This window comes from Saccostrea cucullata, unplaced genomic scaffold (assembly GCF_032062105.1).
Source record: "Saccostrea cucullata isolate Sc308-1 unplaced genomic scaffold, CSIRO_AGI_Scuc_v1 ctg19416, whole genome shotgun sequence".
NCBI classification, from domain to species: Eukaryota; Metazoa; Mollusca; class Bivalvia; order Ostreida; family Ostreidae; genus Saccostrea; species Saccostrea cuccullata.
The window spans coordinates 1-26,692 of record NW_026925524.1 but is presented as its reverse complement, the minus strand read 5'-3'; the positions used below and the strand labels follow the sequence as shown (position 1 = coordinate 26,692).

Genomic DNA, 26,692 nt, shown 5'->3' with positions numbered 1-26,692 from the left:
ACCAACAAATGCTGACAAGATTTTACTAACACCTTAACCTTCAAGGTCAAGGTCATATTACAAGGGAATCAGTCAACAACAAATGCTGATAAGACTTTGCTTACATCTGATCCAACATGGCTACCATGGTCTTCTGTTCCACTCCCTCTATCCAAAGTCGACGTAATTCATCCCGCTTACAATGTAACAAGGTTTTACAGCTGCTCAGATCATCTTTTATTTTCTTAATTTTCTCTCTTGCTTCTGTAAAATTAGTGTAATTCTTGGCAACAAGTCATTTTGAAATGTCTTGCTCATGAATCTTGGGATAATTTGTGAGATTTTTTTCATCCTCTTTTTTGTGAGAATGCAGAGAAAACACTTATAAATATTATGTAAATATTCAAAATATTTTTCAAGAAATGTGAAATCAAACTGATTTCTGTACAGTTATTTCAAGAAACCTACCATTGACAGATTTACTGATGGTGCTGAAGTCTTGTGTTATCTGGGCCAATTCCTGGTAGTTTTCTACAGAATGAAAATAAAGACAAGTCTTACTTATATGGACAAAAATTTATAAAAATATTTTCAATGATCTCAGTCTTTAAGCACAATGCTATGTTTAATATGATATCATATTTCCAGTCTGTTTTGAAGATGAAACAAACTGGAGCTTAATATTTACCAGAGACAAGTTCTCCCAGCCTCTTATCGCTCTGGATAAAAGTTTTCTCTATCCTGGCCTTTTCTTTCTCTCTTTGTTCAAAGTCAGCACTGTAAATATTGCAAGCATATAGCTGTTGATTAAAATAAAGAAGGTGATAGTATTTTCAAAATAAGTATTTTAATTTAATACAAGAGGCCCACGGACCTTATAGGTCACCTGAGTATTTGTAACAACTTTCAAACACTTGAATTTGGATTAAACGAGAGGCCATGAAATTCACAATTCACGATTTTGAAAGAGGCACCATTGCTTATCATAATTATTAACTTAACATGCTTACTCTATTTACTTAATACCCAGAGGTAGATCAGAGTAACAAAGAGAAAATCCACTTCCACTTTATAGCCAGTTGTGCACCTCACCCTAAAGGAACCACTGACCCAGGGGCCACATATTTCAAAATTTTGCAAATTTTAAAACAAAATGGTTGATTAATACCAAAGAGCAGATTTAAAAGCATTAATTTATTTTCAGACTATGTAGCCCCCCCTCCTCTGACCCAGGGGGCATAAAATTCACAATTTTATAGGAGGCACTCTTGCTCATCATAACTATGTGCTTAGTTAGTTTATTTAATACCCAAAAGCAGAGAAGAAGATTTTCAAAGAATAAATGCATTTTCACTATATGATCAATAGAGCCTCCCCTAACACCAGAACCCTTAACCCTGGGGCCATAAAATTCACAAATCTGGAAGAGGCACTCTTGCTCATCATAACTATATGCTTAGTTAGTTTATTTAATACTCAGAAGCAGAGGAGAAGATTTTCAAAGAATAATTGCATTTTCACTTTGTAATCAATAGAGCCCTGCCCTAACACCAGAACCCCTGACCCTGGGGCCATAAAATTCACAATTTTGGAAGAGGCACTCTTGCTCATCATAACTATGTGCTTAGTTAGTTTATTTAATACCCAAAAGCAGAGAAGAAGATTTTCAAAGAATAAATGCATTTTCACTATATAATTCATAGAGCCCCGCCCTAACACCAGAACCCCTGACCCTGGGGCCATAAAATTCACAAATCTGGAAGAGGCACTCTTGCTCATCATAACTATGTACTTAGTTAGTTTATTTAATACCCAGAAGCAGAGAAGAAGATTTTCAAAGAATAAATGCATTTTCACTATATAATTCATACAGCCCCACCCTAACACCAGAACCCCTGACCCTGGGGCCATAAAATTCACAAATCTGGAAGAGGCACTCTTGCTCATCATAACTATGTACTTAGTTAGTTTATTTAATACCCCGGAGCAGAGAAGAAGATTTCCAAAGAAATAATGCATTTTCACTATATAATTCATAGAGCCCCGCCCTAACACCAGAACCCCTGACCCTGGGGCCATAAAATTCACAAATCTGGAAGAGGCACTCTTGCTCATCATAACTATGTACTTAGTTAGTTTATTTAATACCCAGAAGCAGAGAAGAACATTTTCAAAGAATAAATGCATTTTCACTATATAGTTCATAGAGCCCCGCCCTAACACCAGAACCCCTGACCCTGGGGCCATAAATTTCACAAATCTGGAAGAGGCACTCTTGCTCATCATAACTATGTACTTAGTTAGTTTATTTTATACCCCGGAGCAGAGAAGAAGATTTTCAAAGAAATAATGCATTTTCACTATATAATCTATATAGCCCCACCCTAGCACTAGAACCCCTGACCCTGGGGCCATGAATTTCACAATTTTGGTAGAGGACTCAATGCTCATTACATTCATGTCAACAGTTTGCCTGCTTGATGTCCAGGAGTAAAGAAAAAGATTTTTAAAGATTGCACTAATTTTAGTGGTTTTGGCCCCACCCCTCAGGCCCCAGGGGGGTGGGGACCATGAAATTCACAATTTTTGTTCCCCTTCACCCATAGATGCTGTATACCAAATTTGGTTGAAATTGGTTCATTGGTTTCAGAGAAGAAGCTGAAAATGTTCAAATGTTAACACACGACGCACGACGGACGACGACGGACGAAAACGGATAGCAATAGGTCACCTGAGTTACTCAGGTGACCTAAAAAAATGAAAACAATGAATATAATGTACATGAACATGCACGCAGCTACACACTGTGATTTAATATAAGCAGCAAGATCTACATGATCTATATGCATATTAATAAACAAATCTAAATACCATGCAGTTTTATCATTTTCTTGTAAGAATTCTTACCTTGTAGATAAAGTTCTGACAATGGCCATAAGAAACTCGGACTGAAATTAGATGTATAAAATGTACAAAGAATATTATGAAGAATCTGTAGTAACAATTTTATAATGTGGTACGATTTGATATTGTCATTTCCACTCTAAAATTACTTGGTACAACCAGACTATTAACTTAAAGCAGTTCACCTGAATGGTTGCAAAGGATATAAATATTATTTGTACATATTAAATCTCCTTACATGAATTTTAACAGCACCAATCTTTTTAAGTACTTTGTTCAAGTAACAAACATTGTGCATTTTTCAAAATTCCTAAATTGCCTGGTTTACATTTTATTCTACAAGAGCATCACATCCCATTAAAAAAGTCTTGTACAGGTAAGTCTTTCTGCTAAGAGTGTTGGGCTAAATGGAAGGTGAATATTGGCTGGGGTAGATCAGTGGTAGAGCTTCTGAATAGTAATGCACGGGTCCAATTTCAATATGTTCTGTTCCTCCAGCCATATATATTCTTTAATGTATTTTCCCCTACCAACTACACCAAATTGACTCTTTCAAGAAGGATGGACATTTATAATGCCACATTGAATAACAAACACTTAAAATGTAACTGAAACCAAATAATCAAACAGAATATAAATGTGAAGGTCAAAACAAAGGGATGAATATAAAATTTCAAATAACACATTTATACAAGCAACTAGAACATACTGAATTGATACCTTTACATTTATCTTCACTACCCTTCTCTGAAAATGAATCATTTACTGATGCAAGCAGATTGAGAGTGAAATAAAAACAACTCATTCAAACTGGATTTTTCTTTGACACCATCGGACAACTTGAGATATTAAGTAAGTTCAATTTTATTATTTCTCTCTTTACATTTGGACGACGAAAACCAAAACGATGTCAGAAATGTTTGGATCAACGAGAAAATTCGGGATGTCAAGTTATTCATACTGTGGTTTATAGCTAGACAATGCATAGATTTTGCAATTTGTTGAAAACAAATATGACTTAAAATACCGTTTCTCTTCCTTTGGCTGCAGGGTTAACAATCTTTTCCCCATTTTTCTCCATTTTCCTACAACCTGCATCAACAGGGAGGAAACCGGATGTTTAGAAAAATTCTGATTTACGAGTCCGATCAATTTACACAGGAATCTAATCTGAAATCCCGACAGATAAACTTTCTAAAAAGTTTTAAAATACCATAAAGACAGAAATTGGTACTGATTTTTAGATTGTTAAGCGTACATTCCTTCAGTAGTTTTTAAAACTAAAAAAAAAAAAAAAAAAAAAAAAAAAAAAAAAAAAAAACAAAAAAAAAACAAAAACAAAAACAAACAAACAAAAACACTCGTAAATCAGTTGAATCTGATTGGTCGAGAAACATTAGCTAAAAAACACTATTACCCGCTGAATAATGAAGCCACGCCCTCCAGCGTAGCAACAGTCAACATTGCTTGACGACGGGTGGTATTATAAAAAATAGCGACTGCGCAGAATTTATGCGCGCACGGTTCACTGTTATATGTATTTGTATAAAACATTCAGTATAATATAATAAATATTGCATGTTGTTGAGTGTAACATTAAAAAAATTTTCACCCCTCGAAAACCATTGTCAACCGAGGCGCATTGACAATGGTTTTCTTGGGGTGAAAATTTTCAATGTTACACTCAACTACATGCAATATTTATATAATAGCTTAGGATAATCACAAGAAGTCTTGTTTGGTGAAGAATAACATCAAAAGTAAAATGTAAAACTTTTTTTGCTACTGACTTCTGAAATTGATATTAAAATTATTGGACATGTAACAAGAGAAAATCTTTATTTATAATGGGAATATTTTGAAAGGTAGAGTATTTATTACGAATCTCTTAAAAATCTATCTCCTTTTAGAACAATTAAAAACAGTATCTGGCGTCAAGTTACATTTTCCTTTCAAAATAAACAAAAGAATTTATCATGTTGCAATCCTTGTTTCCTCCAAAGCATGACACATGTTTTCAAAAAAATGTTGAAATGAGCTCATGTTTTTCTTTCCAGAAATGATTCTAATTATATTGCATGTTTTTCTCCTCTATGGCACTTGATCCCTCCTCTGATGTTTTTTTTTTTTGTGTGTGTGTCAATGTTTGCTCTGCACCTAAGTTGTACTGCTTTATTAGATATGATTATTGTTCGTTATCCTCATTTTCCATGGTATTATAGTATAATAGTGTGAATAATATACTACATGAATACAAACAAGAGGCCCATGGGCCACACCGCTCACCTGAGCATTGTGGCTTGGAAAAAGTTTAAATTGATTTATTATTAAAAAGTTTAAATCCAAAAGTAGTCCCATGACCAATCATGGCTTTGCTACATGTATTCTTGAGAAGATAGTTTTTAAAGAATTTTCCTATATATGTCCATGTAAAACTTTGATCGCCCATTTTGGCCCGCCCTACCCCCCGGGGGTTGTGATTTGAACAAAATTGAATCTACACTACCTGGGGATGCTTTCATATAAATATGATCAATTATGGCTTTGCTATTCTTGAGAGGAAGATTTTTAAAGAATTTTCCTATATATTTCTATGTAAAATTTTGGTCAGCGATTATGGCCCCGCCTTACCCCCGGGGGTCATGATTTGAACAAACTTGAATCTACACTACTTGTGGGTGCTTCCATATAAATATGATCAGTCATGGCTTTGTTATTCTTGAGAAGAAGATTTTTAAATAGTTTTCCTATATATTTCTATGTAAAACTTTGATCGGCCATTGTGGCCCCGCCCTACTCCCAGGGGTAATGATTTGATTAAATTTAAATCTACACTACCTGAGAATGTTTCCCCATAAAATTCATTTTTCCTGGCACAGTGGTTCTTGAGAAGAAGGTTTTTAAATCTTGCGAACAAATTTTCATATTTCCCAATTATCTCCCCTTGAATGAGGACGTGGCCCTTCATTTGAACAAACTTGAATCCCCTTCACCTAAGGATGCTTTGTGACAATTTTGGCTGAAAATGGCCTAGCGGTTCTTGAGAAGAAGTCGAAAATGTGAAAAGTTTACAGACAGACGGACAGCTAGACAGGCAGACGCCGGACAAAATGTGATCAGAAAAGCTCACTTGAGCATTCGGCTCAGGTGAGCTAAAAAGTTATTAACCTAAATAGTTATAAAATAAATAAAAAAAAAAAACACACAATCGATAAACAAAATGCAAAATTTTAATAATTCCAATACAGAAGCATATATTACAGATGAAAGAACTGTTATTATTAAAAGAGGTAAAAAGTAAACGAACAACAGCAAAACAAAAAGAAATATCAAGTTTCTTCTTCTGTAACGTCTACTTCCGTAATGTTTGGTGACCTCTTTACACAATAATGGCTAACAAATAAAACTGAAGCAGCAATTATGGTTAATGACCCTACAAAATGGTAAGTTAACATGTAATCCCCCGAGGCATCACGAAGATACCCTGAAAAGAGAAACAATATGTATTTTATTTATTTATTCTTCTAAACACAAGTAAAACAATATTTAAAGAAATGCATAGCAATTTATTATTTTTGTTTTATGGTAGAGAATATCAATGACTTGAAAACCTTACCTGTAATTGGTAGAATGGCACTCCATATTATACCCTGTGATAATTGCAGAACACACAAACCACTTCTCAGGTTTTCTATACCCAGTATGTCCACCACCACCGAGGCATAGAGTCCATGTATTGGACCTCCAAACACACCATTCACAACAGCAAAGGCAGCTAGAAGCCAGAATGTTTGTAAAAATCGAACAAGATTTTGTGCAATCCCTGCTATCAATAGCGATAAAGCAATGACAATTTGGCGATGTATTAATTTTCCTGAGAAAAACCCACTTCCACATCGCCCAATTATCTCCCCTACCATATAAATAGATACCAAAAGGGCGCCATCGTCACGTGAAATCCCACAATCCTCAGCGACATCTGGAAGGTATACCACAGTTATAACCACTGGAACTCCTAATGTAAACCCCAGTGCGAAGAAAATATATTGAGCATTTCGAAAGATAGAGGCATTGAAGAAATTTCTGGGTTTTTCTTCTTTATGATATTTCAAGTTTGTTTTCACATTCTCGTGACTGGTAAATCCATTTTTTGGCTGGTCATTGACAACTTTTCCATTCAACAATAAGCTATCTGATTTTTTGGCATTAGCTAAACTAGAAATGGACCCATTTCCATACGGTACAATCATAATCATATCAGCACTTCCGTACAATTTCTCTTCCTGTTTAAGGCCATGATCACAAATACTTCTATTTGAATAATAATGTCTACTATTAGATATTTTCGGAACATCATAACTATGCACACTGATGGCATCCTTTGGTTTCATGGGCGTAAGCATTGGAACGGACGAATAAACGAAAGGATGGCGACAAACATTCAAAATGGAGGGATTTTGTGTCACACTAACGCCTGAATCTTCATTTATATCCCCATTAGATATTTGGACCAAACAAGAAGTAATACAAGTTTCTTTATCATTTTCATCTCGTGTATTTTTCTGATGAACCCACTTTTTATACAATTCCGGTGGGCGGAGCAACATTCCTGCAGGTACTATGTGGAAAGCCAATCCCGCTAAAATTAACAGAGCACCCTTCAAAATAAAAGCATCGATGAAGTATCTGAATACAGGGGCAAGAACAAGTGCACCAAAGCTAGCGGCAGCTGTGTGAAGCCCGTTGGCTATCCCTCGTCTGGAATCAAAATATTGGCCTGTGATGATCAGAGAGGGACCAAGTACTGCCGCCAAACCAAAACCTGTATAAAGACAGTGGAGAAAAATTTAAACAAAACCTGAGAGAATCTCCTAATGCCTTATGAAAAAAGGTCAGAGATGAATATGACAAAATGCTTGAAGAAATTCAGAAAAAAATCTTTCTATTCTGTTTAACATACCAATTAGAACACTGTGGGTAAATACTAAATGCGTGACGTTTTTGGCAAATGTGCTCAGTATGAGAGATGTTGTCACGAAGAATCCACCGATGGTGACACACTGTCGACTGCTGAAGTATTTCATTCCCACTGTCATCAGAAATAAACCTGTAAACAGAGCATGTGAGTAAAAAAGTAGAGAGATCCAAGAAATGCATGTGTTGCTTGCAATAGCAATTAACAGTAAATTTAAATAAATCTAAGACTCTTCAGATATTCATTAAAGCATACACATAGGTACTTAAAGTGATCTGTTTTGTATTCACAAGAGACAGAATTTATAAATCTTGAAAGGAAGTATCTTGGTATGGCCTTCAATTCGACATAGATATCAACCTTCAATGTCATCTCTACAATAATTCGAAATATTCAATTCAATCAATGTCAGAGTCTTGCACATTTGTATGTTCTATATTTGAATGTTATATTGGAGAATAAATAATTGCGCAAACTGACAATTTTACTTAATGTTAAAGATTATGAGTTTACTTTTGTCGGCTTCCCTTTATATTCATGAAACAATAAACCATTATATGTATCATCTGCATTTGGAATTTGTTTATCCCAGGTGATTAGACATAAACGAACACTTTCTAAAACGAAGCAGGCCTTTGACAAATACGGATGCTCACTCCTCCATGGCACCTGATCTCACCTCATGTTTTGGAGGTCCGTGTTTGCTCCGCTCCTATTTGGTATTGTTTAATGGAGCTCGAATACTGTTCGTCATCTCCACATAATTAATACCACTTAATGATCTTTACCGGAGATACTCATCACTGCAATCTGTACACTGACCACGATGGACATACCGGCCGAAGACGAGTCAAACTTTTTACGGAACTCCACGAACAGAATTCCGAACCCGCGATGTATCCCTCCATAGATCATCATTGCACACAAAGACGCTGAAATTAAGATTGAAACAATTCTATCAGAGACATAAAAATTAGTAAATCATTGTCAAGAGCTTAAATTACATAATGCGTATATTGCCACATTTATGGACCATTCAATAAATTAGAAATTTAAATTGCAGAACTCTGCCTTCAGTTTATTGGAAGTCCATTTAAAGGTGTATTTAATTTGCAGAACCCTGCCATTCAATGACCTGTTCAGACCTTGCAGTCACCATTCTGTTTACTGAATGGTGTAGCTTCAAACGGATTAATATAAGTTGTTACAACTTGTTTCCGAATCCTGTTTGTATTATGTATTGTGTATATATGATGTCTAATTTAAATGAAGTAAAGTTTAAACTAGCTTCAACCTGTGATTTTTAACTTTTTAAATTTTTTAGTTGAAGTTGAATGGGCATGGACCTTCTTGAAAAAATCTCTGTACTTTTCTTGTGTATCATCCCTTTCCTCCACGAGGCGACAAAGACGTATCGATACAACATGAATTTATATTAAATCAATAACCAAATAAGGTTACAATACGCCAGTTTCGAGATTGTAACTCTCCTACGATAGAGGCGCAAAAAGTACCCATTTCAGCATGGAGGTGGGACAGGTTGTCTCTGTATACAAAAGTGCATAAATAAAAGAACGATATTTATGGCTTTTCAAATTAATTAAATGTTATAGAAAGATAATAATGTTAAGCAGTGATGCATTTGATGATTTTATCAAGCTCAACTATGCATATTTACAAATCTATAAATATTCGTGTACTTGAAAACGAAAGAAATGTCATAGTCTTTATATAAAGTAACAGATTTTCTTGATAGTACGAACATTTTCTAAAAATTAGTGTTTTTAAGTTAAAATAAGGAAAAGAATCAGTATGTAATTTAGATTCCCGACGTGCAATGACCAGATGCATGTGTATCGTATTTATTAGAGGTCTATTCCCTCGTCCGAAAAGTCTGATATCCACTGATATTTTCTTTTTGTATCGATATTTTTGATTTAAAAATGATGCCTTTACTTTAATTTGGCTATTCTCAAGCTGCAGAGTGTATCTTGACAATCGTGTAGTTGTGATAAACCGGTATATAGATGCTGCAATGTATCCAACATACACAGTATCAAATATCTGTCCCACCTGTTTGTTAACGCGGCAACGAAACTCCCCTCCTCAACGGAATAGCGCATCAAGGGAGATAATCTCGAAACTTGCGTATTACTATGTATACTACAGTGTAAGCTACAAATAATCAATATTACATAGAAAGCAGTGTAATGTGTCCATTACCTGCAGAATGGATAGAATATTTAAAATTATGAGACAGTGAGCATGAGTACGAAAATTGTAAATAAACATTAATGTACGTTGGTAAAAACAGAAGTTGAGGTGAAAATAAGGTCAGAGGAATAATTTTACTCACCAGATAAAATGATCCAAGCCCACCCTTTATCAATGGGGTGAGCATGTTCCTTTTTTACATCCGTGTCCTCGGCTCCCATCGTCGTCTCTTGATTTGCTTCTCTGGGCAGACGACAAATGCTACCGGTGTATTCTCATCAAAATCACATACTTGTACGTTGCGTGGCAGGTGATGATGTTGATTGCACACCGAGCTGCACGATTGTCAATCGTTCACGTTCATGTTATGCAAACAGAAAAAAGAATCACGAGTGTAAAAAGCTATTAATTAAATATTCATATTCAGCAAGTCGATACGTAGTTCTGTAATAACTTTAAACGAGAGAGTTACGCTAGAATAAGTCTTCATAAAGCCAATATGACTAGGCGTCCTGAAACACATGTGAAAACACGACTTTCATGTTACTTAACAATTATTTTCCTTTTCCATTCCAGCTTCAGCATCGTAGAAATTTATCTTGATGCTCCCCAAATATATACGTGCACATAACCTGTCTGGAATATTCTGACGGTGTCAATTCGTGAATTAGTCTGAATCTGGAATTTTCTTCATGTTGAGATTTGGAAGGTCAATGGCAGCAAATATATTTGTTTGTATATTGAAGTCATGGCATAGATCCAGATGTTTTTTTTTCACATGAAGAGTTTACACTCTAACAAAGGAATATTATAAATCAGGGATACGGCGGTGCTGAATCTGCGACATAGGAACATCAACGTTGTGATTTTTTTTTGCAGATTTAAATAGATTTAACCTTATTCTTAAGTTGATATTTTGAGATGAATTTATTGTGTCAGTTCTAAGTATTAAAAATATTATGTCTACTGAGCGAAAAATTACTTGTGTTATTGTCTGTACCAAAACATATGCTGTTCTAAAAAAGTTTTACAAAATCTAGTAAGATATGTATAATGTATGTTTACTTGAGTTGGTTATAGGTCATTGACATATTTTATTAAAGACACCAATTTTATATTTTAAAGCCAATGTTTATTTAATATGAACAAAACAAGTATTCAAAGCATATATATGATTAAAATTAAATTAAGCTCTTGTAACTTCGGATAAGAAATAAAAAAAATTACTTAACACGTTATTTTTGGTGTGAATATTGTCATTCTTTAGATCACCATCAGTGAAATATTCATTCTAAGATATAATTTTGAGTTCGATGTACTAACTGACATCTTACAATTGTTAGTTAATAGAAGTGTGAGGGTGGATCCCAAATTTTTTCTCTACATAAGAAGTGATAATACATGTATTTAATAAAACTGAGTATTTTTATTTAGAAGTGATAAAGTGAAAATTTCTTTCGACACAGACACATCAATTTGATCCTAATAATATCAAAAATAACCTGCTAAAAATGACTGCCGAAAATCTGTTCATCTAGGAAATGAGATATAACAAATTTTGAATATTTGTATTAAAGAAACTTATTAGTTAGTGTTAACAAGAGATTTTATTTTTAAGATATAAAAATGATTTTTCATTACCATCAAAATATAAAAAAAACTGCTTTGATCAAATCTTAAATACTAGTATGCATTATTGTTTTCCCACAGGAGCAAGAGTACTTCAAGAACATGTTCTTAATCTTAATCCAGGGTAGGCTACTGTCAGATAGGTTGACTTTACAGGGATTTCAACGATATCGATTGAAGTCAGCAATTCATTAGATCTACGATCGCTATATAATGACTATTCATGCATGTGAGCTAAATAAATACAAGTTATCGTTGGGTTAAATTTGACAGATATTTTTAGACTTTTCACGATATATTTTTTAATTACTCTACTGAATTGTATATTTATCTAACCAATCAATACGATATGCTCAGGGCGGTTTGCCTGTAAACAGGGAATGCTTTCACCTCTCATGTACCCGATATCAAGCTTTATGATGTACTGATGACTACAATTGTCAAATTCCCTTACTTATGCAGAAACATACTCTTATCACCTGCACACGGGGTTTATATTTCTTAGTTTGGACGATGCACAAGAACATGCATTATGTATGAACCATTTCTTAAACGAAGTACATGTAAGTTATTGATGAACATATTGATGAAACAAGAATATCAGCATTCTCGTTTAGGTAATCATTTCGTAAGTTCTGTGGTCGACACAATGACCTTATAAGCAAATATATACAATCTATCATTCAATTAAATGCTGATTGACGTTTTTAATAATCATTATAAGGTCCTTTTACACCCTGAATTGTCTAACGATGTTCCGTTATTGTCAGATTATGTTACGGTGGGTGTAAAAGGTCGGCAGCGGATGCTTACTCCTCAGTGTCACCAGAACCCACTGAGTTTGCTCTGTGACACCTGACAAGTTTTGTTTAATGAAGTTTGAGCTTGAATTCTGTTCTTTATCTCTATATATTCCATTCAAAGCATTTGAATGATACAATGCATGCGAAATGGCATCGTTTTGTGATACAACAAGAAGCATAAAATGTCACTTTTTTGGTTTATTTTTGCAAATAAATCATCTATTTGAAATTATTTTAATGTTCATAAAGGAAAGAAAATTGAAGATTAATGAAATTGTAAAATTCGGTGTTGATTATTTTTCTCTTATAGAACATCTGTCTACTACATGTATTTTACTAGACAATTTTGATTTATGAAACGTAATTTTAAAACATTTGATTTCTTTTAGTTCTGCATCTTGTAAAGTGTCAAAAGGTACATCAAAAGTTTTAAAACTATATGCCACTTCATAAAAGTCTTCTACATAAAATGTTGATACTTGTTTGAGGTAGTTTTATGGAATGTCATATGATTGTGGCTTGATTTTGTTAAGTATGTAAGATATAATGAACATTTAAATTGAAAAAAAGATAACTCTTGCAAATTTTGTATGCATTAAACACATTCAAAATTTATCTCTTTTTTTATTTTCAGTCTACAGTAAAAGATGCTTATATAACGAAGAGGCGGATCCAAAAAATCTTTAAAAAATAAAGAACAAATTAAAAGTTGCTGTTATCTCAAGCTTCCTCTTCTGTAATATCTACTTCGGTAACCTTTGGTGACCTTTTCACACTATAATGACTGACACATAAAATTGTAGCAGCAAATATGGTTAAAGATCCCACAAAATGGTAAGTTAACATGTAATCCCCCGAGACATCCCGAAGATAGCCTGAAAAGAGAAGCATTTGATGTTATATATTATGATAAATTAATCTAATCGAATTGATTATGTTAAACTACAAAAGAAATTAAAAACAATGATTAAAAAATTTGTAATTTTGGAATTTGATAGAAAAGATATATTACCTTCAATTGGTAGAATGGCACTCCATATTATACCCTGAGATAATTGCAGAACACACAAACCGCTCTCAGGTTTTCTATACCCAGTTTGTCCACCACCACCGAGGCATACAGTCCATGTATAGGACCTCCAAACACCCCATTCACAGCAGCAAAGGCAGCTAGAAGCCAGAATGTTTGTAAAAATCGAACAAGATTTTGTGCTATCCCTGCTATCAATAGCGATAAGGCAATGACAATCTGGCGATCGACGTATTAATTTTCCTGAGAAAAATCCACTTCCACATCGCCCAATTATCTCCCCTACCATATAAATAGATACCCAAAGGGCGCCATCATTACGTGAAATCCCACAATCCTCAGCGACATCTGGAAGGTATACCACAATTATAACCACCGGGACTCCTAATGTAAATCCCAACGCGAAGAAGAAATATTGGGCATTTTTGAAGATAGCGGCATTAAACAAATTTCTTATGATCGTTTTCTCTTAATTTTTTTTTGATCGTCTGAATGAGTTGTCTCATTCTTATGATTTGTATATTCATTTGCTGCCTGTCTATGGAGTTGTTTTTCATTCAACAATAAGCTATCTGACTTTTTGGCATTAGCTAAACTAGAAATGGACCCGTTTCCATAAGGCACAATCATAATCACATCCGCACTTCCATATAATTTTTCTTTCCGTTTAAGATCATGGTCACAAATACTTCTATTCGAATAGTAATGAATGCCATTTGAAATTTTTGGAGCATCGTAACTATGTACACTAATGGCATCTTTCGGTTTCAAAGACGGAAGCAATGTAACAGACGAATAAACGGAGAGGTGACGTAAACCATTCAAAATGGATGGAGCTTCTGATACGGTAACGCCCGAGTCTTCATTGCAGGTATCTGCAACAGAGTTTTTGACCAAAGGAAGCATTCTAGAATTTTCTTCATCATATTCGTCTCGTGACTTTTTCTGACAAGTCCATTTTTCGTACAATTCAGGCGGACGCAGCAACATCCCAGCAGGAACAATATGGAAAGCCAAACCCGCTAAAATCAACAGAGCACCTTTTAGAAACAAAGCATCCACGAAATATCTGAATGCAGGGGCAAGTTATAGAGCACCAAAACTGGCAGCGGCTGTATAAAGTCCATTGGCTATTCCTCTTCTGGTATCGAAATATTGACCTGTGATGATGAGTGATGGACCCAACACTGCAGCAAAACCAAATCCTGTAAAAGACATAAAATTGAGAAACGGAGCAATAATATGTATGTTTCCCTCTACTTACCAATTAGTACACTGTGAGTAAATACTAAATGCGTGACGTTTTTGGCAAATGTGCTCAGTATGAGAGATGTTGTCACGAAGAGTCCACCGATGGTGACACATTGTCGACTGCTGAAGTATTTCATTCCTACTGTCATCAGAAATAATCCTAAAAGGAGGAGGGTGAAGGTAAGGAACAGCGATCAATTTAACAAAAACAACAGAACGTCAGGAAAATGCAAAACAACAAAGTAAAAGACTAGAACATAATCCTTGCTTATGTTTAAAAGACCTTTTGGAAATGGTCGAAGGATCGATCTACCAGAAGTCTCTTTCATTTGTCTAAACAAAAACTTGATTTTTTGATATGTACTTATTAATGTATTTTTTAAATACAACTTATATGTTAATTTGAATTTAACCATTTTGACTTTGACCCATACATGAATACATTTAAAGTCTTTGTCGTTCTCTCTACACGTTCATCAATGTTTAAAAAATGTTCTTTTCAATTAATTAAAAAAAGTAAGTTTACAGCTTTCCTGGAATAAGTAATATATCTAGGAGTTTTGGCCTTGATCTTTCTTCAAAAGATATCTTAACCTGTCTTTATTTATGAAGGGTACGCGATTTTCATACAGGCAAGTTACTGGATCAAATGGTCATGTTAACAATGTATCTTTGTCATAACATTCTCCACTTATTATGTATGAGCACATGTAAGGTTTACATGTTACAAAATGGAGCAGCTATATTACCGCAGCAATTACATGTATATATTACAATTACTGTAAACCAACTTTTATTGGCGACGACTTTATTTCGCGATTTACCGGGTATAAACTAGTTCGTGACGATTATTTTTTGCGATCAAGCCTATTTTGGATCTGTTATTAATAGGCACATACACTTTAAAAACTGGTTCGCGGTGAGAAATATTCGCGATGACATGACTAACGCGAACATCGGGAAAATTTCTCACACGCGAACAAAAGTTGGTTTACAGTAATGATCTCAACCTGATCTCTTAAAAGTCAGGGAAAAGAGATAATGGATATATTCAATATACATATAACTGGCATCTTATTGTAGCAATGGTTTATAACAGGTATTTATATTTGACAAATTGAAATCCAGCAAATTTTGAAAACTAGCAAAGAATCTGCACATAAAAGCTTACATTTATTATTTTATTAAGGCTTCATTGTATCATGCATCTTGTTTATAGGTTCCAAAAGTTTAAAACACAAAAGGACACCTCTTTTAGTGTTTAAACGCCATTGCCATTTTGTGCAAATGTATGAAAAGACTCAAAAAGCATGTAACACATATCATATATCAGTATTTACCTTACGAAAGACTGACATCTCTTAAAAATATGAGATAGACATCAAAGAAACACCTTACAATAAAATGTTTCATAATATAAAGTAGTTTTAGGATTGTTTTATGTGCTTTACCACCTGTACCAAAATTATTTCCTCTACCATGAATGTCAACAATTGTCCATTAACTTTTGTTTGTGACGAATGTAGCACATGTTTCAAATACGTAACATTTTTATTTTCCTTTGCTGCTCTAGAGGTACTATATAGGGTGTACCGTGTAAGCATTCAATCTGGTTGGTGACAGGAATGTTTTTAGTGAACATAAATTAATAAAAAAAATTATAATGATTATAACCAGTTCCAACAGGTTGTATTTTTTTTGTAACGCAAACATGACGACGCAAATTTTGCAGAGAGTTGCACTCTCCTTCAGATTTCAATGTCAAATCAGATCAGTACTATTTTTATTCATGTGCAAGGTTCGTGGTCCTACATTTTAGGTCATTGTACCGGGAATATTCGTGTCAGACACAAATTTTACCTCTAACTGTGATATTGAGGACTATGCTCACTAAAATTGCACTAAAAAGATAAACTGCTTTCCTTAACGAGGATGTCTCCTGATATTTAAAGCCTAAAACTTTTTTGTCAAGTATGTTTTTAATTTCTACACACAAAGCTTGATTAAAAATCAAATCAGAAAATGGAGGGGGTGTCAATATGCTTCTTTTGGCGCTATAGTATACTTAATAGGACCTTTTTGTATTGAAATTTGTGTCTTAATCAAAAATTACATCTTCGACTTTTTCCCTCCAATATTTTCATCCAAATAAAGCATGGAATAGTCTAAAAGTGTGACTTATAAAAGGTTTCAAATTAATTCGCATAATCAATTATTTGACCTTTCTGCACCCATAAAATGTGATTTTTCTAGTATTGAACATTTACATGTAACAAACAAGAACGTTATCTTAAAGTCTTAAAGTTTTGCCTTAAACTTTTGCTGAGTTTAAGCAATAGGTCAAAGTTATCTTAAATATTCAGAAAGGAACATCAAAAATGGGGGTATATGATGTAAATGATTAGATATTACTAAAAAACTGTCAATTTTATGTTAAAATTGGCTTTATTTTTTCATGGACCTTCAGAATATATTTACTATATTTGACACAATTCATTGAAAGACTTCATTAGATATTTCAAAACCAGTATAACACATCTCACTGCAATAAACAGCTTTGTGTTCAACCAGCATGGAGAAATAGGGAACTAAATTAAACAGGACTGCATATACTAGTAGTTCAAAATGAAAAAAATATCATTCTCTTATAAAAAAAAAACCTTCCGCTACAAAAATAGAGTTCCTGGCCTAATCCTACTTGAATGGAATTTAATCGCTAGTTTTTCATTAAATAAAGTTCAAATTGCATGGTAGAATGTAGATTTAATGTGAGAACTTAAAAATTATGCAGAATTTTAGAAATAAAGGTCAAGACCAAAATCTGCTGAAAATTTCAGGATCGAACCTCCTTAAATGGCTTGCTTGAGATTTATATCAATTAATATTATAGTATTACTGTGACATGTTAATATTCTTTCATATTTCAAACCATCGGCGAGAATTTCAAAAGCAAGTATTGTTCCCCTAAAAAATTAAGATTACAGATGTTTTAATGTTATACTTCTGGTAAAAATAATCAAAAGTTAAAGAAAAAAAACCTGTAATCCTTTACGTCGAATGATAAAGTGAAAATCAATTCAGCATCTTCTAGGAAATAGAAAAAAGCCCAGAAAACTAAGCAAGACAGTTTGATTATAATAAACGGGCGGATAGACAGACAAATGAACGAAGAGATGTAAAATTAATTTCTAGCCAGTATATACATGTCAAGTACCACTTAATGTTCTTTACCGGAGACACTCATCACTGCAATCTGTATACTGACCACGATGGACATACTGGCGGAAGACGAGTCAAACTGTTTACGAAACTCCACGAACAGAATTCCGAATCCGCGATGTATTACTCCATAGATAATCATTGCACACAAAGACGCTGGAAAAAAGAATAAAATAAAAAGTGACTGTTTGAGATAAATTGTTTCTTCTTAATATGTAAATATTTAAAATTATCGTAAAGAACGAGGGCGCTTTTGATTTGCATTCGACAGGAATCTGATCGTAGTTGAAAAGAGAAAATTTCATTGACATATCACTTGAAATTTTAGCTTTTTTGTCCCCCGCTTTCGCGAAAGCGAGGGGACATTAAATCTCATTCGTCTGTCCGTCTGTACGTCAGTCTGTCAGTCTGTCCGTCTGTCCGTCACAAAAACTTTAACCTTGCCCATAACTTTTGATTTAGTTGAGCTATGACTTTCATATTTCACATGTGTAGTCCTTGTGACAAGACCTTTCTTTGGGTACCACCAAATTTGACCTTTTGACCTTGACCTTGGAGTTTGACCCACTTTTACACAGAAATTTCAAACTTTTACTTTGGCCATAACTTTTGAATGAAAGGTACAAGGACTTTCATATTTCACAAATGTATTGCTTGTGACAAGACCTTTCATTTGATACCAACAACCTTGACCTTGACCTTGGAGATTTACGTACTTATGAAAAAACGTTAACCTTGACCATAAGTTTTGAACGGTGAGGACTAAGGCTTTTGTACTTCACATATGTAATCCTTGTGAGAAGACCTTTTATTGGATACCAAGAACTTATACCCTTTGACCTTGACCTTGGAGTTTTAACTACTTTTTAAAAACTTTAACCTTGGTCACAACTTTTAAACAGTAGATACTAGGACTTTCATATTTCACATATGTATTCCTTGTTGCAAGACATTTCATTGGATACCAACAATCTTGACCTTTCGACCTTGACCTTGGAGATTTACATACTTATGAAAAAACTTTAACCTTGACCATAACTTTTGAACGGTGAGGGCTAGGGCTTTCGTACTTCACATATGTAATCTTTTTGAGAAGACCTTTCATTGGATACCAACAACTTTTACCCTTTGACCATGACCTTGGAGTTTTAACTACTTTTAAAAAAAACTTTAACTTTGGTCACAACTTTTGAACGGTAGATACAAGGACTTTTATATTTCACATATGTATTCTTTGTGGCAAGTCCTTTCATTGGATATCAACAACTTTGACCTTTTGACCTTGACCTTAAAGATTTACGTACTTATGTAAAAACTTTAACCTTGACCACAACTTTTGAACAGTAAGGGCTAGGGCTTTCATACTTCACATATGTAATCCTTGTGAGAAAACCTTTCATCAACAACTTTTACCCTTTGATCTTGACCTTGGAGTTCACCTACTTTTAAAAAACGTTAACTTTGGCCATAACTTTTTAACGAGGGTTTTCATCCTTCAAAAATAAACTCCAATGATAATTTCTATGAAATGACATATGATAGGATGTTCATATTAGACACAATATGTCATAAAAAATAACATCTCACCAACAAAGACACGGAAAGCGGGGGACCACAATTCTTTGAATTTGCTTGTTTTGTATTGTGTTACTGTTAACTAGGAAAGGGAAATATTTCCAGATATTATACTTGTTTTGCCAAAATTGAATTTTGAAAATTGACTAGATGAGTGATATGGGTGATAACCCGTATGCGTTACCCGTCCAGTACAATGAAAAAAAGGTTTTAGTTTGATCCTCGCCAGTGGAACATCTTCGCTAGTTGAGGTAAAACGGATCGGACCCTTGGCTAGCAAAGATGCGCGTGGAGCGTTAATATTATTTTTTATAACAAATAATAAATTGTGTCAGTTTCATTTAATGCACTGATTTGATTGTAAAATGTATAAATTCTGGTTCTGTTGCACTGAGAGCAAAAGCAATTTTTCCAAACTACTGACACAATAAAATACACATCGTACTTGCAATTGCATTTAACTCTACCCTATCATCTAACAGATGTTTTTTCTTTATGTGAAGGTCATGCACTAATCATTTAGATATGCAGACTTTATCAAATTTGAGAAAATACTTCTAACTTTATATTACATTTTCCAATGGGCATAACTTTGTAAAGAATATCCAGCTGTGGTCAGTCAACCTTAATCTTAGACATTTAAACTATAATTGTTTAGTACACATAATTCCTGCAGATCGCACGCCAAATACAACCATCTTCTATGTGCTAAAATATAACCTTTAAGAGCATACACATATTTTATTTTGTAATATAAGCATTTATATCCTTCCTTTTCCTTTAATTTCCGGCAAGGTCGCTCTATCCTTTGATGTACAAAATTTATGAATATACATAGCATATTGAAAAATGGGGCACAATGTACTTTAAAGTCGGGAATCAATACTCTTTCCACAAAGTGAATGAAATGTTCATAGCTGCAACCGAAAGGGATGACTGACTCAAAATAATTTTATGAGATTTAAGGCAATTAAAAAACCTTCAAAATGTTAGAAGAATTCAACAACTCAGGTAAAAAAAAATCTAACATTACAAGGAAAATATGTATGAAAAAAATGTAAACAACTTAATTTAACATGCACATTAGGTAGAACGAGAGCTTATTTCTTGAATGGAATGTCTGCTAGAAATCTTTAGGAACTTTATTTACCAGATAAAATGACCCATGCCCAGCCTCTATCGATGGGATGAGCGGGTGCATCGTCCTCCTCTTTACACGCGGCTCCCATTGTCCCGCTTAATTTGTAACCGGAGCAGACGACAGCTATTACTTATGTGGTATTCTTATCAAATTCACATACACTGACAAGTACGTAACATGATGATGTTGATAACAAACTGTATTTCGTGGTTGTCAATCTTCCACATGTTAGAAACAGAGAATTTATCCTCCGTGGAAATGTTTATTCAGCCAGCAAGTCGATAAGTATTATTCTTTAAACTTAAAGTTAAAGTTAAAGAGTGTAAGTGACGGTCTACTAAGTATTTTAAAAAACCAAAACGTTCATAAACTCATAAACTCATGTGTAATACGTATCTCATGTAGATAATAATTTTCTTCATAACAGATCCAGCATCGAAAAGACACGCCTTTCCCTCAGAATTCAGCTTGCTTGCTGACCATGGACTTAAAGTTATTGACAGAAGCAGAAGAACTTTATATATTGATAATGCAAATGGATGTTAAATTCCAATTTCGTTTTTTCTCAAGTACAAAATACCTAATACATTGTAAATTTTATCAGTTTATCTGAATAGAAAAATACTTTCTAATACTGTTCATAACTAGCTTTCATAAGACACGAGATTTTAATTGTCTCCATTATGAGGTCTCAGAAGCTTCTGGATGTGGGCTATTCTTTGATATTGAGATTGTATAGGTTAATGACAGGTCAGTTGTTTGTTTAATTGAATGCTCAGTGTGGATTCAGATGTTTTTCATACTAAAACCTTTACACTAAAGGAATTTTATCAAGCAGAAATGGGTGGTAATGCATGGTCATGTCTGTCGATGTGATGAATTTTGAACGTCATACTTAATGAGTTTTTCAAGGTCGATTTTTGCAATCAGTTTTATTCATTTAAATACTTAATGCTCATTTTGAACAAAAACTTTTTTGGCTCATGTTTAGATGCATGTAACAATCAGGCAAAACCATGAAAACACATTTTTAAAATAAACCACTTTGATTACTTGTTTTGAATTATTGTCTATACTAATCTTATCCTGATAAAATTTTCCAAGAATAAATTAACGAGGCCCGATCTACTTGATCTGCGCATACGTTTTAACGCAGCGTCCACTCAGACACGTCACAATATCCTTGACTGCCGTCACAATTGAACACAATAACGTCACAATTAAAATGACGTCAAATTGCGCTAAACTGTTTCGCTGATCTTGCATACCTAGTAGCTCTATAGACTGTGCATTGAAAGCTTGCATTTCTATTATCTTTTCTTAAGTATTTAAATAATAAACAACTTTGGAACCTGATTAATTTTGAGGGATCATTTTTTTTGGTACAGATTCATTAATTTTATCTTGATTTATTTCAATTTGTGAGTTAAAAAAAAAAATCAAACACTGCAACCAAAAGTAAACGATTTTAATCTTTCTCTATGAATATGTTAAAGTGTTTATACACACTCTTTTTACTGCGGACTTAAAATGCATGGATTATCTTCAGTTTTAAAAAATGAAATAAGTCTATAAATCATTTAAATGCGACCCCCGAAATATTTTATTTTTCTATATATTACATGATATAAGTAAAAATCATAATTTTGTTGTCTTTACCCCCCCCCCCCACCTCCTTCCTCTACCCCTTTTTTCCACGTAAAACAACGTCGCGTGTTAAGAGAAAAATAAAGCATGGCGAGAAAATTATTTCATAATGTAAGAATTATTTATTTTTTAGAAACTAATACAGTATTGCTATCGTTTGATGGTGTTATGTAAACCCATTGCGACCTATAAAATACGTAGTTGGATAGAATAAATCCAAATTTTGTGTTTTGACATGCCCCCTTTTCACTGCAATAAAGGCTACCTCCAATTTTCTTTTCATATTTTATAAGAAGAATGAAAATTGCATGATATATGTAAAAAACAAAGATTTTCATCATGTATTTTTTTAAATTTGTAAATTTGTGATTGTGTATAAAAACACGACAAATGGTCCATATCTTGACAGTGTCCCCATTTGACTACAATAAAGGCAAGGTAACAAAATTTCATTCTAATTTTGCTAAGCATAAAATATACAAATATATTTCCAAGAATTAAAATTTTTTATCATTCCGTTTTCGTAATATTCAACTAGATCGGGCCTCGTTAAACGTACATATTTACTGTGAGTATTTATTTATCTGTAGGTTAGCTATCAATTAAACAAAGAACAGTCAATCTGTACCTCAAACTATTTTTTGTTGATATATTCGTCAATGATAGAATATTTCAACATATCTGGGAAATCGTGACTAGTGAACTTAATTAGATTTTTCAAATTCCTTTGCTATTAGTTAATTACATTCCCCTCCCACCACATATTTCCAAGAGAAGCCTAATAAGAAGCTCTCAATAAAATATTTACTTATGAAAATTCATGGAGTTTTTTTCCTGATTATATAGTCTCACATTACAGTTCTCTGTATCTTTGAGTATCTAATGACTATAAAATTGGCTCAAAAATATACTCACGAACTTGAACAATTAACAGTTTAAGACATATATTTTACCTTTACAAATCTTAACATTTTTTTCAGAAAAAAATATTCCATTTATTTATTGTATTTTAGCAATACAAAGATGTTGAATATCATCGCATCACAAGCTTGCAGAAATCTTACCGTATGATTTTACAACCTTTAAGAACTTTCAACTGTTCAACACACAAAAATTTAAATACCTTATCAAATAAGCCGTCAATTTATATTTAATGGGTAGTATCAAAAAGAATTAAAAGAAACTAATACATTGTGCTAATGGCTTTAATTAGACCATTAATTAAAACCTAAACACATTAACACTTTTCCCTGTCATGTATTTAGAAACTCTGAGATGATATTTTGAACTTGAAGTATGTTATACAAAGGATCTTTTTCTTTAAGAGATAAACACGACACTTAATTACAGTTGTCCTTAAAAGGCAACAAATACCATGTAATCACTAGTGATTCTCGAGGAAACATCTTTATGTCGGGTAATTACCCCAAAATTGTCACACTGTCACTGGTTTATTACTTGTTCACATGTGTAGAAGGGAAGAAATTGAGGAAGGAGGAAATTTATCGGTGTGTAAACTTCATCAGCATATAACGAAATTCTTAAAGTAGTGTAAAGTGCAAGTTTTTTTTACTTGGAGTTGTTCCTCTTAGATCACATGGATTTAGTGATATATAACAGTATGTCCCATTCTTGCAAAGAAATATGGAAAAGCCCGAGAAACCGAAAAGAGTTACGTATAAAGAGTGGAAAGATTCCCCAGTAGAATTCTTCTTTTTGTAAACTCCTCAACAATGTTTTGCACATGATAAAAGAAGAATAGTCTTTGTATTTACACTAAGCAATTTAATAATGCAAAAGTAGGTCACGGTGACCTACTTTTTAAATTTTAAGGGCTTTTGTTTTCAAATTGATTTTGAGGCATATTATTTATGCATATATATGTATATATTTAATGCAAAAAAGTAATGAGCCGTATCATTGTATCAGTGAATCATATAATAAAACAATTATTGCTGTAACAGTTTTTTTCAGTCAAAACAATGATTTAGCCTTCTTCGAAGTACAATATTCACTTCGCCCTTCGGGCTCGGTGAATATTGTACTCCTCAGATGGCTAAGTCATGGTATTGACCTCAAAAAACAGCAATAATTGTATAATATTGTCGAATTAAGATGATTAATAATTAAAAATACATGTATATATATATATTGTTTATAAATTTAACAAAAATCAGACTCTTATTTTTTTATTTTTATATCTATTAAATATTTTCATTATGATGACATAACGTGTAGCATTATTTAACAATACTGACAACTATCTCTGATTCCTGTCAATGATATAAAGCTATGCGTATTTCTACGTCATAATGATTTAAGACGTCTTAGCTTAGGATAATCATAAGAAGTCTTGTTGTTTGGTGAAGAATAACATCAAAAGTAAAATGTAAAACTTTTTTTGCTACTGACTTCTGAAATTGATCTTAAATTTATTGGACATGTAAGAAGAGGAAATCTTTTATATAATGGGAATATTTTGAAAGGTAGAATATTTATTACGAATCTCTTAAAAATGTATCTCCTTTTAGAACAATTAAAAACAGTATCAAGTTACATTTTCCTTTCAAAATAAACAAAAGAATTTATCATGTTGCAATCCTTGTTTCCTCCAAAGCATGACACATGTTTTCAAAAGAATGTTGAAATGAGCTCATGGTTTTCTTTCCGGAAATGATTCTAATTATATTGCATGTTTTACTCCTTTATGACACTTGATCCCTCCTCTGAGTTTTTCTGACAATGCTTGCTCTGCACCCAAGTTGTACTGCTTTATTAGATATGATTACTGTTCGTTATCCTCATGTTTCATGGTATTATAGTATAATAGTGTAAATAATATACTACACGAATACAAAAAAGAGGCCCACGGGCAACATCGCTCACCCGAGCATTGTGGCTTGGAAAAAGTTTAAATTGATTTATTATTAGAAAGTTTAAATCCAAAAGTAGTCCCATGACCAATCATGGCTTTGCTACATGTATTCCCGAGAAGATAGTTTTTAAAGAATTTTCCTATATATTTCAATGTAAAACTTTGATCGGCCATTGTGGACCCGCCCTACCCCCGGGCGTCATGATTTGAACAAATTTGAATCTATACTACATGAGGATGCTTCCATGTAAATGGATCAATTATGGCTTTCCTATTCTTGAGAGGAAGATTTTTAAAGAATTTTCCTATATATTTCTATGTAAAATTTTGGTCAGCCATTATGGCCCCGCCTTACCCCCGGGGGTCATGATTTGAACAAACTTGAATCTACACTACTTGTGAATGCTTCCATATAAATATGATCAGTCATGGCTTTGTTATTCTTGAGAAGAAGATTTTTAAATAGTTTTCCTATATATTTCTATGTGAAACTTTGATCGGCCATTGTGGCCCCGCCCTACCCCAGGGGTAATGATTTGAACAAACTTAAATCTACACTACCTGAGGATGTTTCCCCATAAGTTTCATTTTTCCTGGGACAGTGGTTCTTGAGAAGAAGATTTTTAAAACATGCGACTAAATTTCCACTATTTCCCAATTATCTCCCCTTGAATGAGGGCGTGGCCCTTCATTTGAACAAACTTGAATCCCCTTCACCTAAGGATGCTTTGTGACAATTTTGGTTGAAAATGGCCTAGCGGTTCTTGAGAAGAAGTCGAAAATGTGAAAAGTTTACAGAGAGACGGACAGCTAGACAGGCGGACGCCGGACAAAATGTGGCCAGAAAAGCTCACTTGGGCCTTCGGCTCAGATGAGCTAAAAAGTTATTAACCTTAATAGTTATAAAATAACTAAAAAAATCACAACTGATAAACAAAATGCAAAATTTTAATAATTCCAATACAGAAGCATATATTAAAGATGAAAGAGTTTTTATTAGTAAAAGAGGTAAAAAGTAAACGAACAACAAGAAAACAAAAAGAAATATCAAGTTTCTTCTTCTTTAACGTCTACTTCCGTATTGTTTGGTGACCTCTTTACACAATAATGGCTAACAAATAAAACTGAAGCAGCAATTATGGTTAATGACCCTACAAAATGGTAAGTTAACAGGTAATCCCCCGAGGCATCACGAAGATACCCTGAAAAGAGAAACATTATGCATTTTCTTTAAATTATGTATTCTTCTAACCACAAGTAAAACAGCTTTTAAAAAACATAGCACTTTATTATTTTTGTCTTATGGTAGAGAATATCAATGACTTACCTGTAATTGGTAGAATGACACTCCATATTATACCCTGTGATAATTGGAGAACACACAAACCACTCCTCAAGTTTTCTATTCCCAGTATGTCCACCACCACCGAGGCATACAGTCCATGTATTG

General features: G+C 33.6%; 2 protein-coding genes, 1 long non-coding RNA gene and 1 pseudogene across 4 annotated transcripts; all 4 read right to left on the bottom strand.

The window, feature by feature from the left end:
• Window positions 1–104: 104 nt before the first annotated feature.
• LOC134269102 (exocyst complex component 4-like) lies at window positions 105–4,024 on the bottom strand (the record flags this gene model as incomplete). Its single annotated transcript, XM_062751326.1, has 5 exons — window positions 3,911–4,024; window positions 2,887–2,927; window positions 668–756; window positions 448–510; window positions 105–243 (listed from the first exon to the last, which is right to left on the bottom strand). Coding segments are annotated over exons 1-5 (386 nt in total), but the record flags the coding sequence as incomplete, so codon positions are not given.
• Window positions 4,025–6,097: 2,073 nt separating this feature from the next.
• LOC134269100 (monocarboxylate transporter 13-like) lies at window positions 6,098–10,788 on the bottom strand. 2 transcript variants are annotated; one of them, XM_062751323.1, is made up of 5 exons: window positions 10,215–10,786; window positions 8,647–8,790; window positions 7,844–7,990; window positions 6,500–7,705; window positions 6,098–6,367 (listed from the first exon to the last, which is right to left on the bottom strand). In XM_062751323.1, exons 1-5 carry the CDS (start codon window positions 10,291–10,293, stop codon window positions 6,213–6,215), a joined length of 1,731 nt encoding a protein of 576 aa, XP_062607307.1. In that variant the 5' UTR covers window positions 10,294–10,786; the 3' UTR covers window positions 6,098–6,212. The 2 variants fall into 2 exon arrangements, with proteins under 2 accessions (XP_062607307.1, XP_062607308.1); XM_062751324.1 differs by lacking the exon at window positions 7,844–7,990 and having other exon boundaries at window positions 10,215–10,788.
• Window positions 10,789–13,119: 2,331 nt separating this feature from the next.
• Window positions 13,120–20,947, bottom strand: LOC134269099 (monocarboxylate transporter 13-like; annotated as a pseudogene).
• Window positions 20,948–26,169: 5,222 nt separating this feature from the next.
• Window positions 26,170–26,692, bottom strand: LOC134269101 (uncharacterized). Its single transcript, XR_009992497.1, has 2 exons — window positions 26,570–26,692; window positions 26,170–26,444 (listed from the first exon to the last, which is right to left on the bottom strand). It is a non-coding gene; the product is annotated as an uncharacterized LOC134269101 (long non-coding RNA).